This window comes from Delphinus delphis, chromosome 10, assembly GCF_949987515.2.
Source record: "Delphinus delphis chromosome 10, mDelDel1.2, whole genome shotgun sequence".
Taxonomy (NCBI): Eukaryota; Metazoa; Chordata; class Mammalia; order Artiodactyla; family Delphinidae; genus Delphinus; species Delphinus delphis.
The window spans coordinates 3,189,929-3,206,719 of record NC_082692.2 but is presented as its reverse complement, the minus strand read 5'-3'; the positions used below and the strand labels follow the sequence as shown (position 1 = coordinate 3,206,719).

Here is a 16,791-nt window from a genome sequence, read left to right as displayed (position 1 = left end):
GATATTCAACATCGTACCAAATGGTCCCAGCCAAAGTGATAAAGTAACAGGTACGAATTTGAAGAGGAAGAAAAATATAATCTCCCCTATTTGCACAAGATATAGCTATCTACATATAAACCCAAAAGAATCTATGAATTTTCAACCAAGATAGTTTGACAAGGTTGCTAGATATAGACATGAAGCATAAACAGCCTTCCTGTGCACAAGTATTAACTAGTTAGAAAATATAACTTTAAAGAGATCTCTCTAACAAGAGCAACAAGAAACTATAGTTTCTAGGAATAAATCTAAGAAAGACTGAAAAACTTTAAAAAAGTGCGTAGCAAAACATACCGAAGAACCAAAAGGTGGGGAGAGGGGGAGAGGATCCCATTCGAGCTCCTGCCCGGCCTCCCTCTCTCTCCTGATTCATTAATTTCCCCTTCCTATTAGCTTTCTCCCAGCGTCACACAACATACTATAATTTTCCCTATCTTAAAGCAAACAAACTTTAGAGCCTACCTCGCCCTCCTGGTTCCCTTTTCGAAAAAACCGGTCCTGGGAACTGCCTACAGTCATCACCCCCAATTCCTCTTTTCCCATGCTCTCACGAGCCCACGTCCGGTGGAGCCCCTGGACGCCCCCAAGCAGCTGCTGCCGTATCTAGTGGTCAATTCTAGGTCCCCACGACAGCACCGAACACTGAGTCGTTCCCCCCTTGAAATGTTCTTCACCTGCTTCCAGCGCACCACTCTCCCTTGCTATTTTCCTGGCCACGCCTCTTCTTTTACTGCATCTTCATCTCAGGTTCTATATAAGAACGTCCCCACGATCTAACCTTCACATCTCTTCTCTACCTACACTCAGTCCCTGGATGACTCCCTCCTTCCCCGGCTTTAGAAACCATGCACATACAGACATCTCCTGCCGAAGCATATGCCCTAAACTCTGAACTTTTAGACCCTGCCTGCCCACACCGCCACCTGATGTCTAAAAGGCATCTCGAACTTAACACGTCTAAAGCCCAACTCCTACTTATCCACCCCCCCCAGCCCTCCCCCGCGATAAAAACCAAAGCTGAGCCCTAAGCAGTTACACCTGTCTGAATAATTGGCCAATCCCATTCTTCTAGTGACTCGAGCCTGAAAACCCCACGTTCTTTCCATTTCTTCTCCTTCCGTCACATCCAATATCCAATCTACACGTAAATCCTGCCCAGCCCCACCTTCAAAACAGACCCCAAGTGCAGTCACTCCTCACTACTCCATCATCCCGCCACCCGGGGTTTCAAACACCAACACCTTTTGCCCGAGTTATTCTGCCAGCCTCCTGACCAATCTCCCAGCTTCCTTCCTAGTCCTGCCACGGTTTGTTCTCCATATAGCATCCAGCACAACCCTTTAAAAATTTTAATTTGATTATGTCACTCCTCCAATGGCTTTCCATCTCAGTAAAAATACAACTCAGAGTATTCAGCACATCTACAAAGGGCCTGCCTAGATCCCACTACCACCCTGACCTCAGGTACCATCCCTCTCTGTTTCCAGATGCACCAGCCTCCTTGCTGCTGCCCAAGCTCGCTAAGAACATGCCAGCCTCTGGGGGCATTCCTTTGCTTTCAAGTCCCAAATGTCACCTTATCAATGAGGCTTTCTCTGACAATTTATATAAAACTCACCCACACCCCAAGCCACTAGCTGTATCCCACTTAGCCTGCTGCCACCGCTAGAATCTAAGCTCCTTGGGCAGGACTCTTATCTGTCAGCTCCACTGCTGCATCTCCAGTGCCCCAGAGTAACCCATGAACGCAATACAGCATCAACCCAAGCCCAATGTGGAAGCAGAAGAACGCACCCCCAAGAACAGCTGAGCCATCTTTCAGAAAAAGAGAACAAGATCGAGATACCTGGCAGGGCACTTATTACAAAGCCATACTGATGACAACAGTGTGTGCTGCGTGACCAAGAAAAGACAAACAGAGAAACACCAGGTGAGAAGAAGAAACTGACCCACACGCGTAAACGAAAACTTCACGTATGGCAGAGGGGCAAACGGGAAGGGGAGAGGGCGACTAGTTTAATAAATGGTGACGGCAGATTATCCAGTGGAAAAACAAGTCAGATCCCAACTTCATACCAGAAAAACAAACGGCAGGTTTTTGCTACCATTAGAAGCAAAACTTTTGGATGAAAAGATAGAAGATAATGATCTTGGTGTAGGAAGGACTTCCTCAACGAGAAACAAAATGAGGAAAATAAGACTGCACTAGGGCTTCCCTGGTGGCGCAGTGGTTGAGAGTCCGCCTGCCGATGCAGGGACACGGGTTCGTGCCCCGGTTTGGGAAGATCCCACATGCCGCGGAGCGGCTGGGCCCGTGAGCCATGGCCGCTGAGCCTGCACGTCCGGAGCCTGTGCTCCGCAGCGGGAGAGGCCACAACAGTGAGAGGCCCGCGTACCACAAAAAAAAAAAAAAAAAATAAGACTGCACTAAAAGGTAAATTTTCATTAATTTGGTGGGTGAAATATGTAATTGTGTTACAGATTTTAAAATCTTTAATGAAGAATGAGGACACCACACAGATGAGAAAACATTTGCAAGATGAATAACAAAGATTAGCATCGATTACAAAGAACTCCAAAAATCAAGAAAAAAAGCAAAAGAAAAATGGACCAATAAATAAAAAAGGTTTTTATAGGACACTCCACAATTCCTTCAGTGCTAACTTCTATGTGTCTTCTGTGAAACAGCATGGATATAATTCTATTTTTATGAAATAACTGTGAGCTGTATAATCCACTCTTCTACCATTATTTATGCACAAAGCTGTCCCGAATGATGGGCCTTGGCTTGTGGTGGCTAATCTGGGTGCTAGAGCAGTGGATGACTTCTTGTTCTTTTCTGACTTCCATTTTCTTTCCTCGATAAACATGCATGTAGGGCCTTTACATACAAAACGCGAGTAAGGTGATGAGACCATGAAATTCAAAGCACTTGCCTGCCAAGCGGATGTCAGCTGGTTCAAGGAGTGACATTAAAAGGCTGAACTCTTTACTTCAAAGAGGCTGCTGAAAACAAAACATTCTCAGAATTCTCCTCTCTCAGGATTGCGCGCACAGTCTTTTTTTGAATATCCCCCATGGTGCCAAAAATTCACAAAAATGAATTTGGGAATGAACCAGGGTAATTCAAAACTATACAGTCTAGTGAGTTGATGATACGGTTGTACATCAAATATGGTTTCCCACAAACAAAACGAAGTGTCCTGATAAAGAGCCCATCAACAGGCCTCGGGTTTGCTCCCTCTGCATCTCACTGATTCTCAAACTTCCTACTTTCTACTTGCTAAATCTACTCGACCCTGAGAAATCAGTTATATGATGAACGATGCTACTGGTGACAAAAACAACAGGCTGGTTTCTTTGACACTGACGCTTCCTTGGTTCTTTAGAATGGTAATGCTGGCTACTGCAAGTCAGACTTTTAATGTTTGTACTGGACACGTCTTTCCCTTTAATATATTCTCCAAACATGTTTTTTTTGGTTTTATTTTTGGTTTTTATTTATTTTTGGCTGTGTGGGGTCTTCGTTGCTGCGCGCTGGCTGTCTCTAGTTGCAGCGAGCACGGGGCTACTCTTCGTTGCGGTGCGCGAGCTTCTCGTTGCGGTGGGCGGGCTTCTCGTTGCGGTGGCTTCTCTTGTTGCAAAGCACAGGCTGTAGGCGTGCGGGCTTCAGTAGTTGTGGCACACGGGCTCAGTAGTTGTGGCTCACGGGCTTAGTTGCTCCATGGCATGTGGGATCTTCCCAGACCAGGGCTCAAACCCGTGTCCCCTGCATTGGCAGGCGGATGCTTAACCACTGCGCAACCAGGGAAGCTCCCAAACATGTTTTAGTTTGTTCTATTTCTTAAAGAAAAAAAATCATAGTAAATGTCAAATCATCATTTATATTCATCATCTTTGTGGAAACTTTCCAAATCTCTTTTGGATGAAATTTTGACAAATGGAATCTCTGATCTTTCTTCTCTTTTCATCAATGTTTTGTGCTTCATTATAGCCACCTGTGTAACCTAAAGCCTTTGGTGACAGTCAAAAACTGTTATCTGTGTTGACGCATTAAGTTCACGGTTCCTTGCGAACTTGCCTGATCTCAGACGAAGCTGATTCATTTTCTACCCTGTAATTAGTCACTCATTTTTAGGTTCATACAAAAGATTTCTAGGCTGCTGTGCACAGGAAACCTACTGGCTACCTGAAAATTACAGGGAATTACTGTGAGCTCCCACAAGCTACAGGAGAAAATGTCACTGTTTTAGTCACATCTTCTCTATGTCTGCTTAGTGATCCCAAGGATGGAGACCATGGAAGAAAAGGCAGATGAGGATCCTGCTTGTTTCTGTAACTGAACTACCATCATCTGTTAACTTACACCACGAAGAGCTTAAGAAACCCTTCTAACTCTAGCAAGAACAATCAGGGGGGTGTTTTTTCTTTTCCTCTGGTTAAGGTGTTAGTGTGCGTCTTATAGAAGAGCATCTTGAACCCCTGAGCATTAACCCTAACCCACCGAGGTAATGCCTCCTGGACTCTGAGAACGCTTTATAAAGCATGTGAAAGGTCACCTACATATACTCAAATACACTATTGTCACATCATTACTCATTGCTCCCCAAAACTTAAAAAGGTGTTTTTAAGGTTTAAGCAACCTTCATGTTTAAAAGGTATGGTCACAAACTTGCTGCAGGAAATTTTTCTAACGCCATGTTTAACAGACTCATAAATCACTTGAGGACGTTTACTAAATAGCTCCTCAGTAACTCTTGCTAACATATATGCTAACAGAAATCGAAAACAGGAGGAGAGTAAATCTTCCTACATGTTTGTTGCTCTTTTGTATCACTACTAACGTCTTACATATAATGTACAAGCAAACACCCGACTGGACGATGTGTCCGTCCTAAACTGATGATGAAGTTCAGCAGGGGTGAGAAATCCATTTTCTACCAAAGACAAACGAGCTACAGGGAAAGGGGAGGGAGGACGAATACAAGAGTAGCTTAGTTTATAGATAGAAAGTTGATTTGTTTTGGAAAGACAGAAGGATTCTACTGTTTGCTTGGTTTTTTTCATTAAACTTTTGAGAATAGTTCAATTCCATATCATATGACGGAGGGCATCAAACAGGCGGTGGGGGTGGGATGAGACGAGCAGCAGAGGAGCGCGAGGTGGAAAAGACAGCAACAGAATCTCACTTCCCCAGCCCAGAGTTAGAGAGGAACGAAAATGCGAGACAGATAGAGAAAACAAACAAAACTTTTCGATCATTAACCCTACAACCATCTTAGGGGCCGGAAGCCTGTGATACACACATCTCCTCAGAGGCCGACAAGCCCCTGCACGCGGCTCTCAAGACCCTTTCTCCATAGGCAGCAGGTGCTTTAGTTTGAATCTCTGGAGTTCGTGCCCCGGGGATTCAGAGGTGCCCGAGGCCGGCCAGGTCACAGAGCTGGGCCAGCAAGAAAGCCTGCGGGGAGGTGTGGCCCCCGGCATCTTCCCCGACCCGGGATGCTACTAAGGCTAGAAGCCTAACTGAAAACCAAAGGAGCTTCCGACAAGGGGTGATGCCTCACTATTCCTGCAGCAAAAGGGAGAGCAGCCTTCACTTCCGCTGGGCCTCCACATGGCTTCAGAGAGCACCCAGGGCTCTAGCTGACCTCACGTGGCCCGGCGATGGCGCCCGGCACGGGGCAGCTCCTCCAGGAGGGTGGAGGGCACAGCCAGATCCCTCCTCCCCGAGAGTGGTCCTCACAGGTGGGCGTGGGAGCGGCGCCCGGTAGGATGGCAGGATCCCAGAGAAACACGGTCACACTGCAGAGAGGTGGAAGGTGGCGCAAACACTGAAGGGATGGGAATTTCCACCTCGGTTTTGTTCCCAACCCCGTCCCCCAGCTGGGGAATGAGATGCGAGTCAGGGGGCAGCAAGAGCTCTCAGCTGCCTGCGGGGCCACACGAGCATCCTGACTCTCTCCAGGGTCCCTCCTCCAGCACTCAGGGGGCACGCTTCCCCGAGGGGAGCTCCACTCTAGAGAAAGCTTCTTAAAAAGTTAACTGAACTCCAAGACACGACCCTCTACTGCAGCAGAAATCAGCCAAGCAAAGGGCTCGAGGGCTTAGCTTTCCTTTCTGTGGGATCGGGCCCGCGACACTTGTACTTGGGAACAGCCCTTCCCGCACCCCACCCAGCCACGGGTGGTTCCGGCCTTTTTCTCTCCCAGGTCATCCTCTGGACAGAGCTCGGGGGGCGCTGCTGTGAAGCTGCCCACTCACCACCACAGCCTCTCTCCTGTCGACCTTGAGCCGGTTCCTGGGTTAGCGGAACCTCCCACCAAGGTGAACGCACGCGCACACCCACACACATGCGCACGCGCAGTGACAAGATCGCATTTCCACCATCTTTCGCTCTTCCTACAAAATCATCGCAGCCTCATCATGTGTAATCGGAGCCAACCTGGACCTACTCAGGAGGTACTGTTTCCCCTGGGAATACACTTTTCAATCTGTGCCTGTCAATTTAATAAAAACGTTCTCAGAAAGCTCATTTATGAGCTGAAGCCAGTGGTGCCAAATGGTGGCACGTAAAATAATTCTGGAGACTTCTTCTGGAAGAGGCGATACACGTCCTGTTCTAGGTAGCACCCCTGCCACTACACACACGCCTCTCCTTCCTTAAAAATGATCACAAAATAGCCCTTTACCTGGTGCTCTGAGTTCAAAAGCACACCTGCACGAGGGAGGGAAGTCAGAGGACAAAGCCGGGGGCCCATTACGCTGGCCGAGAGCTGGAGAGCAGGCTGAGCGCCACCGCAGGTGTCGGAGGTGTCAGGCAGCCCGGGGAGTTCCCTCTGAAACGTACAGATGAAAGGCAAGGTGAGCCAACGGGGCAGCCGGACGCTCCTTCCCAGAGCTTTGAGCACCAGAGCAACAAGCCAGCAGAGAAGCCGGGTCCAGAGACCAAATGGGATGAAGGAAGAAGCCTCGGCTCAAAGGGCACCTGGCGGAGGACAGAAATCAAGTTGGAGGGACCAAGCTGGATGAGGGGACAGGAAATCCGGGAGGGAGAGAGGAATGAAGGATGGAGATGCCTGGAAGACAGGACGTTTTCTAGGGGCTCTGGCCCAGCCCGTGGGTCAGGAGGAGCGGGAAGCAGACAGGCCCCTCCACGTGTTCCCATGACCGACCAAGGACCAGTATCACCGCTCTGCTAAGCAGAGAAGCAGGCGGCAGACCCGGGATAAAAACAGCTCCTGCACCTTCTCTTCAACTCCCAGCAGTGAGACGCCTTCAGCTAGAAAATAAATCTCTTTCAACTTCAATGGTAAAAACAACAACTGAAACAAGGTTTTTCAAAATTTTTCATCCATAACACAATTCAAATATTCTCATTTACATTTCGGCAAATCACCTAATCCTTCCTTTACCCGGCGTCATCATGGAAGATGACAGGGCAAGTCCCTGCTCTTAACCCGGCAGGGGGAGGGGGACATACCCAGCAGTGGATGAAGAATTGTACGAAGACACCAACTTCCTGAAGCATCAACCTGACCCAAAGATTCACGGAGAAGTGTTAACTGGTAGTCACTCTTAAAACACTGCGTGTCAAACCAAAGATCATTCTCTGCAGTACACGGTTAGCTCCACAGAGGTTTTAGGGTACCAGGAGGATTCAGAAACAGGCCAGGCTGTAACCGCCCCCACTCCCCCCTCCATCCCACTACAAGTACACTTGCTCTCTCTCCTCTGGAAACTCTGGAAAACCATAAAATTAAACTGAGCTTTGCCACTTACATCCTAAAACTTTTTACAAATCATTTTTGATAGCTCTTTTCAACATACTGGTTTCCACTTTGTGAACATGCCCTGCCCTTCACAAGCCTGAGGGGGCTCAGGAGCCCCCATTCTCCATGACCTGGAGGTGCCGTCCCCAGCTTCCCAGTTCAGCTCATCTCACAAGCAAACTTACTAATGTCAGCTCACCTCCCTGCGGCGGCTCCCTTTCCCTTACCAGATATCTGCTTCTAACAAGCTAAGTAAGGAAGCCGTATACTCCAAGCACGTCATGCCGAAAATACAGGCAAACGGTCTCCAAGAGAGACCCAGAGTGTTCAGTGCGTATGGGGTGTGACAACTTTTTACAGCCAAGAGGACTTTTTCTGTCTTGGTTCTCACATATTCTGAACAGCTGAAGCTTCCAGATCAGTTACATGCTAAGATAAGACATGCTTCTGCCTGCAACTCTGGGATGCGCTGAAATCCTAAACAGTAACCTACTGATGAAAAATGTTAACATTGTAACCAGAGACATTCATGACCTGCAACCAACACTGGGGGGCTTCATCCAACAGACACTGGAAACTACCAACCTCCTGAGGATGTCCCATGGCAGAGACTGTTATAAATGGAGAGAGACAAAGAGTAAAGACATTTCCTAAGTGTACTGAGCTGACTTCTCCAACTAGAGAACACTATTGTTAGACATCCCCCCCACCCCACTTTTCACCAGCGGGTAAACGTAAAAAATGCTGTGGCCAACAGTTCAAATACTCTTTCCAGGAACACAAGTTTCCTCCAAATTATTTGTATCAAGTTTAGAAATAACTTTCCTCCAAAACACCATATGGCTTTTCAAACAAGATACCTAAATGCACAATTCTCACATATATGGTATAATTTCAAATAATGCAACTCCAGTCACTATAATATTTGTATTTCAGCTGAAAGTCAGCAATTACTGACTGCTCACCACATTCACGTCCTCAGATTAGGCACTTACAACCAACCAAAAAATAGGCAGCCAACCTTTCCAGGAGAAAATATATGTCATATTATTTAATACCTAGAAAAAGTAATAAAGAAGCAAGTACAAATTATTATAATGCAAAACAAAGAGGAAATTAGTCACATGGAGTTTGAAGGGGAGGATTCCTGCTAACAGTGAACTCTGATGAGGTCCTGAATGAGGACCGACACTGAGGCTGGCAAGCTGGGGAAACCACCATGTACTGAAAAAACGGCAACACAAAGGGACAGAGGAGGGATGGGGTGTGTAGGTGTGGACCAAGCTAGGCCAACAACTGTGGCTTCACTAGCCCAGACCAACAGGCCAACCTCAGGCAAAGGCAAAGGCCAACCTCAGGCAAAGGGAAGTTAGACAAGATATGCCTATATATCAGGGTGGGCAGAACGAAGATGTGGAACATTCTGCTTCAGAAGCATTTGTTTTAACTATTATATCCATTTTCATCAACAGTTCCCTTGACATCTAGTTTACACTCTCAGTATCTTTAGGTAAATCTCAAGCGTCGGCTCAAGCCCTTGATCCCTAGTCACGATACCACAAATTCCAATTCAATACGTTTCTTCAGATTCTGGCAAGAAAAAAGCAAACAAGGTTCCAAAGGGCACTGTCACTGCAAAATAACAGATCTTCAGTAAAATGTAATTCTTAGCACATCGTCGGGCTTGCAGGAAGCAAGGAAAATACACAAATGTCCCAGTAACTCCTCCAATCCAACCATAATGAATGAGACGATCATAAAAACAGACAAACATCAAAGATGAAGAAAGCAAGCCACAGACTAACAGGCTGGGGGCAGGGGTACCCAGAATACTTAGAAGTAAAAAAATACAATTGTTGAAATTAAGAACTCAATGGATGAATTAAAGAGTGGATTAGACACAGCTCGGTAGCGAACTAGAAGTGAGATCCAAGGAAATACCCAGAACGCAAACAAAACAGAAACAAGGAAAGGGCAACAAGAGGGCGAGGAGGAGGAGACGGAATAAGCGCCTCCTTGGAATTCCCGAGGGAGAGCGCAGAAGCACAGCGGGATCTGATGGTGGTAAGATGGCCAGCAGTCCTTTACGACTGGCAAGGCACAAACCCACAAGAGAAGCACAACATATACCAAGATTATTAATAAAAAGAAAGCCACACAGAGATACACTGTAACAGGACTAGAGGACACCAAAGTCAAAGAGAGGATCCCAAGGCCACCAGAGACAGAAGACAGACCTCCACACGGACAGCGTCCCCAAGAATAACGGGGAAGCCAGAGGACAACGGAGCGATAGCTTCAAAATGCCGAACAGAAATAACCAAGTAACTACTTTTATTTGGAATCAAGTCTATTTTTCAAAACTGAGGGCAAAAGAAAGGCATTTCCAGGTAATCAAAAAACTAGAGACCTTTCCCCCAACAACCCCTCCCTAAAGAAATCTCTAAAGGATATACTTAAGGAAAAAAAAAAAGAATCCCAGAAGGAAGTTCTGAGATAGAAGACTGATGATCAAAGAAACTGGTAAAGACACAGGCAAAGCTGAAGAAACACTGTCCGTATGCAACAACAGCGCTCTACTTCGCGAGGGTTTTGCACGGATGATGATTAACACTGGAAAATAACAGCATGTAAATTCAGGGCTGGGTCAGGTTCAAAGTATCTCAAGTCCTTGCACTGTCAGAAGCGGAGCTAAAGTATTAACTTCAGGCTTTATGTATGTAAAATCTCAAGAGCAGCCACTTAAAAGACTACAATTAGCATCTTCCAAACCCGATCGGCGAGGTCTGAACACAGTTTCACCGTAGGCTCTGGCTGAAGCAGAACTGAGTTCGGCAAAAACAATGTCAAAGTCATCAATGAAGGGTGGTGAAACCCAAGTCTTAGCTCAAAGGTCTCAAGAACAAGTTTAATACTTTGGGGGGGGGTCATAGATTCCCCCTGAGAAACAGAGGAAAGCTGCTGGTCCTCTCCCCCCCAAAAAAACACTCTTATTACTTGAACAAATTTTCACACCAAAGCAAAAGACTTTTCCCAGACTCCCCAGAGAACACGGGCCTCCCAGGCCTTGACCAGCTTAAAAAGCTGGAGAGAATTAAGTTGGTGTGGGAAACAGTACAGTTGGAAGTTCCCCCATCCTCGCATTAAAACCACATATGTGGATCAAGGACTAAGTGTTGGGCGTCATGTTTGGGGGAGGGGAAACCGGAAGTAAGTCATTCATTTAATTCACTCTTTCATTAAAATGTATTGAATAATTCAACAATTATGCAACTATTGAAAATGTGAACTGTAGAAAAAAGGTCCTAGTTTTAAAAACTGTACGCGCCAATCTTACAATCTGGTGGACAAATACGCCATACGATGAAGACAGCAAACAGACATTCCAGAAACAGCCCTGATACCTAACTACCGGGTGTTTTTAATGCTCCCTTCCTGGAATGACTCAGTTAAACACCGGCAACGGTCAACGGGCCGCAAAGGACTTGTCTGGTCCACCTGGAGCTCAACTTCTTCAAAGGCACATCCCGACCCCCTCAGTGTTGTCGCAAACAGACCAGTGCAGTCCAGAGCCTCCTAACTCCACCCACATTCCAGAAAGAAGCTTTCTGAAGCGGAGATCCCTGTCTCCAACCAAACACTGAAAACTACAAGCTCGTGGTCTGGGCCCCAGAATCTGCATGTATTCTATCTTAACAGAACCCGCAATGATGCTACGTGCCTATAGATACACACAATATACAAACGATGACTCCTTATTCGCAGAAACTCGACTTAGACCGGCTCTGTGCAGCTCAAATACTCAGAACTGAATGAAGTATTTCCAATACACCATGAAAATACATTCAATAGTTAAAATCATTATAGAGCACGAGAAAAAGATTAAATGATTCTTAGGTATCACAGCAAGAAGAGAAAAACTTATTCGAGTACACAGGACCTGGAAGCAAATTCAAAGGAAAAGCACAGGTGATGTCTCCACACTCCTGCTCAGGCAGGAGTATTCTCCATAATTCACATTTAAGAGAGTGTGTTAATGTTCAACACACACACACACACACACGTGACTATTACCACACAATCAATCCCAGCAGTCAAATAACGCTTTCTGCTTTCTTATTTGGGGGGGATCTCAACCTCAAGAGCCAGCTAACCACACACGGCAGATGCTGGTCCGTCTTGACCCAACAGTCACGGGGTCTCCTCATCTTCGTGACCAGCATCTGGACCACATGTGCGGATCTGACTTACAACTAAAATTCCTGCGGTGCGCGGGAGAGGTGCAATCTCGTCCCAAAGTAAAGGAGAAAGATTCAAAAGACTTAACTTTCCCCCAAATCCTGATTATCCTTCCAAACCAATCAACTTGAAGACACGTTTTATGAGCCAGGTATCATTTCATTCTTAAAAGCTCACTTCCATTTTTGATTGCCTGAAACATGCATGTGTTGGATAAATATTTTCTCAGAAGGCCAAGACGAGAGCACTGGGATCTTCCTGAATTTTAAATTAAGCGACTACAGTAGTTCTCAGGGGGGAAAAAAACCCACCCCCGCTGAGAAAAAGGAATGATTAAGATAAACAAGAACGCTGCTTTCATTGTTATGAGATTCCTTTCTCAAAGCACATGGACTCACTCTTCTGGTGGTTATTTGGCCACTAGATAAATTAAGATCCTTTTGATCTTTTCTCTCCTTCGGTGATATAATCAATATAATCAAAGGAAAAAAGGTTTGGTTTCAGGGTTTGAGCGCGGTGTGGTTTTTTCTTTTCCTTTAAGAATGGAAAATAAAGATGTTTCATAGGGTAAACGTAACCACTTAACACCTGGCTATAGCGTTTTATCAACTCTAAACTGCTTTGACATGCTAATGTCATTCAGGCTTCACAATTCTTTGAAGCAGTGATTATCATTCCCATTGTACAGATGAGGGAGTTCAGAAGAGACAGTTACTTAAGACTTACAGCTCTTCCCTTCCCAACATAGAAGGGGAAGAGTGCAATCCACAACGTCTGGCTCTAAGTCTAGAGCTAGGATTGGAGCTAGAAGGCCTTTAACTACTGCATGTCCCACCGCCATGCGCCCAAAACCCCAGGAGAAAACTCAGGTCCAGAACAGCTGGTCATCTAAAGCAGAGACTAGCAAACGAAGACCTGGAGGACAAATCCAGCCCACTGCCTGCTTTTGTGGAATCCATGGGCTAAGACGTTTTTCACATTTTTAAGTGATTTTTTTTAAAAGAGGAAGACTATTTTATCACATGTAAAAATGACATGGAATTTGAATTTCACCGTCCATAAACAGTTCTACTGGAGCATGGCGCTCGCTCCTCTAGGGCATGGCCGATGGCTGCTTCTGGGCGACAAAAGCAAAGCTCAGCAGTGGTAACAGACTGCCTGGCCTGGGAGGTCTCAAGTATTAATAACTATTTGGTCCCTTACGTAAAGTTCGTGGACCCCTGATGTAAAGGATGCGTGTCTTTTTGCGAAGACTAGAAAGTTCATAGCATGGGTAAATTTAAAAAACCTGTCTTCCCTGACCCCAGCTGCTGGAGATGCAGGGGGTAAACCAATCCTGTCCTTCAACGAACAGTAGTTCTTCCAATTTGGGAGGGTGACGCTCCAGCCCATCTTCTCTAGGCTCTGTTCCCTTATTTTTTTATTCACAAGGCACAGTTACAATAAGCACTTAAACATTTACTATCACCACATACCAGGAACCATGCTAAGCGTTGGAGATCTCATTTCTTTTTAGGTGAGAAAACAAAGGCTTCGCAGTCAGGTAACTCGCCCAAGTTCACGGGGCTGAGGCAGACCCGTGCTCTTACCATGCCAAGTTACTTCAAAAAGCAAAACTTTGAACCTCCTCCTCTGCCAGTATATCCCTCTGGAATTGTGGAGTTGGAGGCCAAACATGAAACTTCTCCTTCGATTTAGGCAGAACTGGACGAAACCAGGCAACTCATGCCCCAGGACCTGGCTACTAACCTACCTTAGTGTTCCCGCCCCCCAGACAGGCTGCCAGTCAGTGCTTACTGACAACTACTATCATTTCTGCCTCACAAGTAATACCGCCTTGATTACAACAGTACAATTCTGTACCTTTAGAAGCAAAACCAGGCCTCCAGGAGGCATGTTAGATCAGGTAGAACACAATAATAACCACCACTTTCTAAGCGTTCTCTCTGGGAACCACAGGTATGCTTTACATGTTTTTTTCATTTAAACGTCACAGCTCTATGAGGTTAGCTTTGATCCCAATTTTACAGGTGAGGACACTGAGCTTTCAACGTTAATTTGCTCAAGGTGGCAGGGTTGGATTTCAATACCTAGGTTTCCTGACTCCAAATCCAGGCTCTCAATCGCTATGCAGAACTTTCAAATATCAACTTTCAATCCTCATATATAGTCACAGTGTTGCCTACAAGTAAAGGATAAGTGAGAAAATTCACCTTGAAATATACTGACCACACTATTTACTGTCACCTCAACTCTACTAACACTTTTTTCCAAAACTAAAACTCAGAATCAAGAGTTCAATTGTGCAGGTGTGTCATTTTTCTGCAATGTACTTAGTTCCTCCAACAGATGCTCTTTGAGGGCATGCACCATTCCCGTCCCTCATCCCTCCCTAGCTCCCGACAGAACCTCCATAGGGTAGGCATTCAATAACACACTGAATGAACACAAACTCTGTACAAAATGTGACTTATAAATGGATGCTGCCGGGAGAAGGGAAAACCTGAAGATATACAGTAAGCAGAGAAAGAACTAAATTTAGTTCATAATGCACTGGTGGTAAAAGTGTTGTCTTCAGAATTTTTTACACATGAGATACAACCTATGTATAAGGTGCTACCCTCACCCATACACTAATGGAACAAGTTGACTTGTTATGTATTTATAATCACAAAAATGAATGACGAGTGAATACTCAAGCCTCAACTCTCAAAAAGTAGTCTAATGTAGAAACCAAAATCCCTCATGCTCTCACACTATGTACTTTCCCAACTGCGTGCCTTAGCCTCTACTTCTGGGCCTTTCCCAAACACAACACTTTCCTTCCTAGACGGGAAGCTTCTTGAGAACAGGGGGTGTTTTTTTTCCCTTTAGTACCCAAATGACCCAAGATAGTATCTTGAATACAGTAGGGCACAGCTAATGTGTGAAATGGTTGAACAGAATGGAACATTCTCAGGGCCAGCTAAGGTACACTGACCACGTACAATGTAAGGGCAGGCCAACAACCTTACCACTGATTCTCCAGAAGGCGGCCTCCTCCTGAGAACTTTTGCGAACACTTGCTTTTAAAACAACAGAAACTTGCTTTATAAAAAAGCAACAAGAAGTTGCTAGAAGGCTATGACTGTTGGCAACAGAGCTCCATTCTGTGCCAACGGCGATAACATATCCACAAGAGAAGACCCCTCAGAAGGCTCACCTGGTCCTTATTAAGGGTTCACAGGGGCCAAGGGGCTCTACTCTTTACAGACGCTTCCTTAAGACCTAAACACCCAGGTCCCTAAACGCATCCAAAAGGTAAATCAAGAGTATGCATAAGTTTTAGTCTCTTACGAAGACCTATTTACAAATACTTATGCGCAACAGAAGAACCATTTGTCCAAAAGAACAGAGAGCCTTCCAAGCTTCTCTACTCCCAGGAAGTCGACTTCGCAACACGTCAAGAAGTTCCATCGAGGCGCACAAAATGTGCCTCAAAACCCAAACTGATATTCGCACCACTTGAAGTCGAAGCTGGCGGACCGATCGCCCACAACTCAGAGTTCCGAGGGTGCCCTTTCTCACTCGCACCGCTGCGGCGCAAATGAATGACGGTGTATCAGCGTTAAATTTAAATTTCCTGGCTCCGGCCACAATGCTAACCTAATTAAAGCATGTGGTCAACGCGTAGCCTTCTCGGTGCGATGTTGTGCATCGCTCAGACCAGCAGCAGAGTCGGGAGACAGTTGCACCCTTCCTCTCGCCCCCCCCAAAACCGGAGGCAAACCCTCCCCAGAGCGCTCCGCCGAACGGCCAGGAAAGCGCCCCCGCGCCGCCCACGGACCCCGCCCGGCGGCGCCGCGGGCTCCGCACCCACCGCCTCGCCGCGGGCACTTTGGCTCCGTCCGAGCAAGTCGCTCGCGTCAGCGCTCCTGCCCCGCGGCCGGGACCCCCGGCCCCGCAACTCGGGCGCCGCCGCCGGGCCGGGGCGCACGCGCTTCCGTCCAGTAAACTGCGGCCGGGGGGGAGGGGGCGGCGGGCCGGCCGTCGGGCGGGGGCCGGGCGGGGCGGCGGGGCGGCGGGCCGGGGGGAGGGGAGGTACCTCGTACAGCTCCTCGGAGGCCATGGTGGGCGGTGGAGCGGGGGGCGCGGGGCAGGGCCGGCGAGACGCCGCGCAGCCGGCGGCCGACACTTTGTTTCAGTTGGGTCCCTGCGTGGCCTGCGCTTCCTGCTCCGCTCGGCTCCGGCGCCGGTCGGGCGCGGACCGGCGCTCACTCCTGCCGGTGCGGGCCGCCGGCCGGGTTGTGCGCAGGAGCAGCTGCGCAACGCGCCCTCCGCGCCGCGCTCACTCCCCGGCGGGCCGGCTCGGGCTCAGGCTCATCGCGCCGCCGCGGGGCCGGGCCGGGCTGGGGCGGGCGCGGCGGCGGTGCACGGCGGCGCGCTGGCTCCGCGGCTCCCCCTCTCCGGTGTAGTGCAAAAAGCTTCCTACTTGCGACCGAAAAACCTGCCCCGGCTACTGAGCATGCCCAGTGCGGCCGCCCGGCCCGGCCGAGCCGCGCTCCCGCGCTCCGGGTTTTCGTGCCGCCCGCGCGGGGGGGCGGGGCGGCCGGCGGGCGGGACAGCCGAGGGGAGCGGTGGGCCGCGCTCCGGGCGCGGCGGGCGGCCGCGGGGAGCCGGCCGGCAGGAAGGGGAGGAGCCTGGGCTGTGGGCGGGGCCGCGGGAGGCGGGGCCGGGGCTGTGGGCGGGGCCCGGCTCG

General features: G+C 47.9%; 1 protein-coding gene across 1 annotated transcript in view; it reads right to left on the bottom strand.

Moving 5' to 3' along the window:
• The window catches only part of CDYL (chromodomain Y like), a 153,426-nt gene extending 136,877 nt beyond the window's left edge, over positions 1 to 16,549 (bottom strand). Inside the window, exon 1 of the mRNA XM_060023704.1 lies at positions 16,138 to 16,549. Within this exon, the coding sequence (XP_059879687.1) occupies positions 16,138 to 16,161 (24 nt within the window). The 5' untranslated portion in view covers positions 16,162 to 16,549. The remainder of the gene's footprint in view (positions 1 to 16,137) is intronic.
• Positions 16,550 to 16,791: the final 242 nt, after the last annotated feature.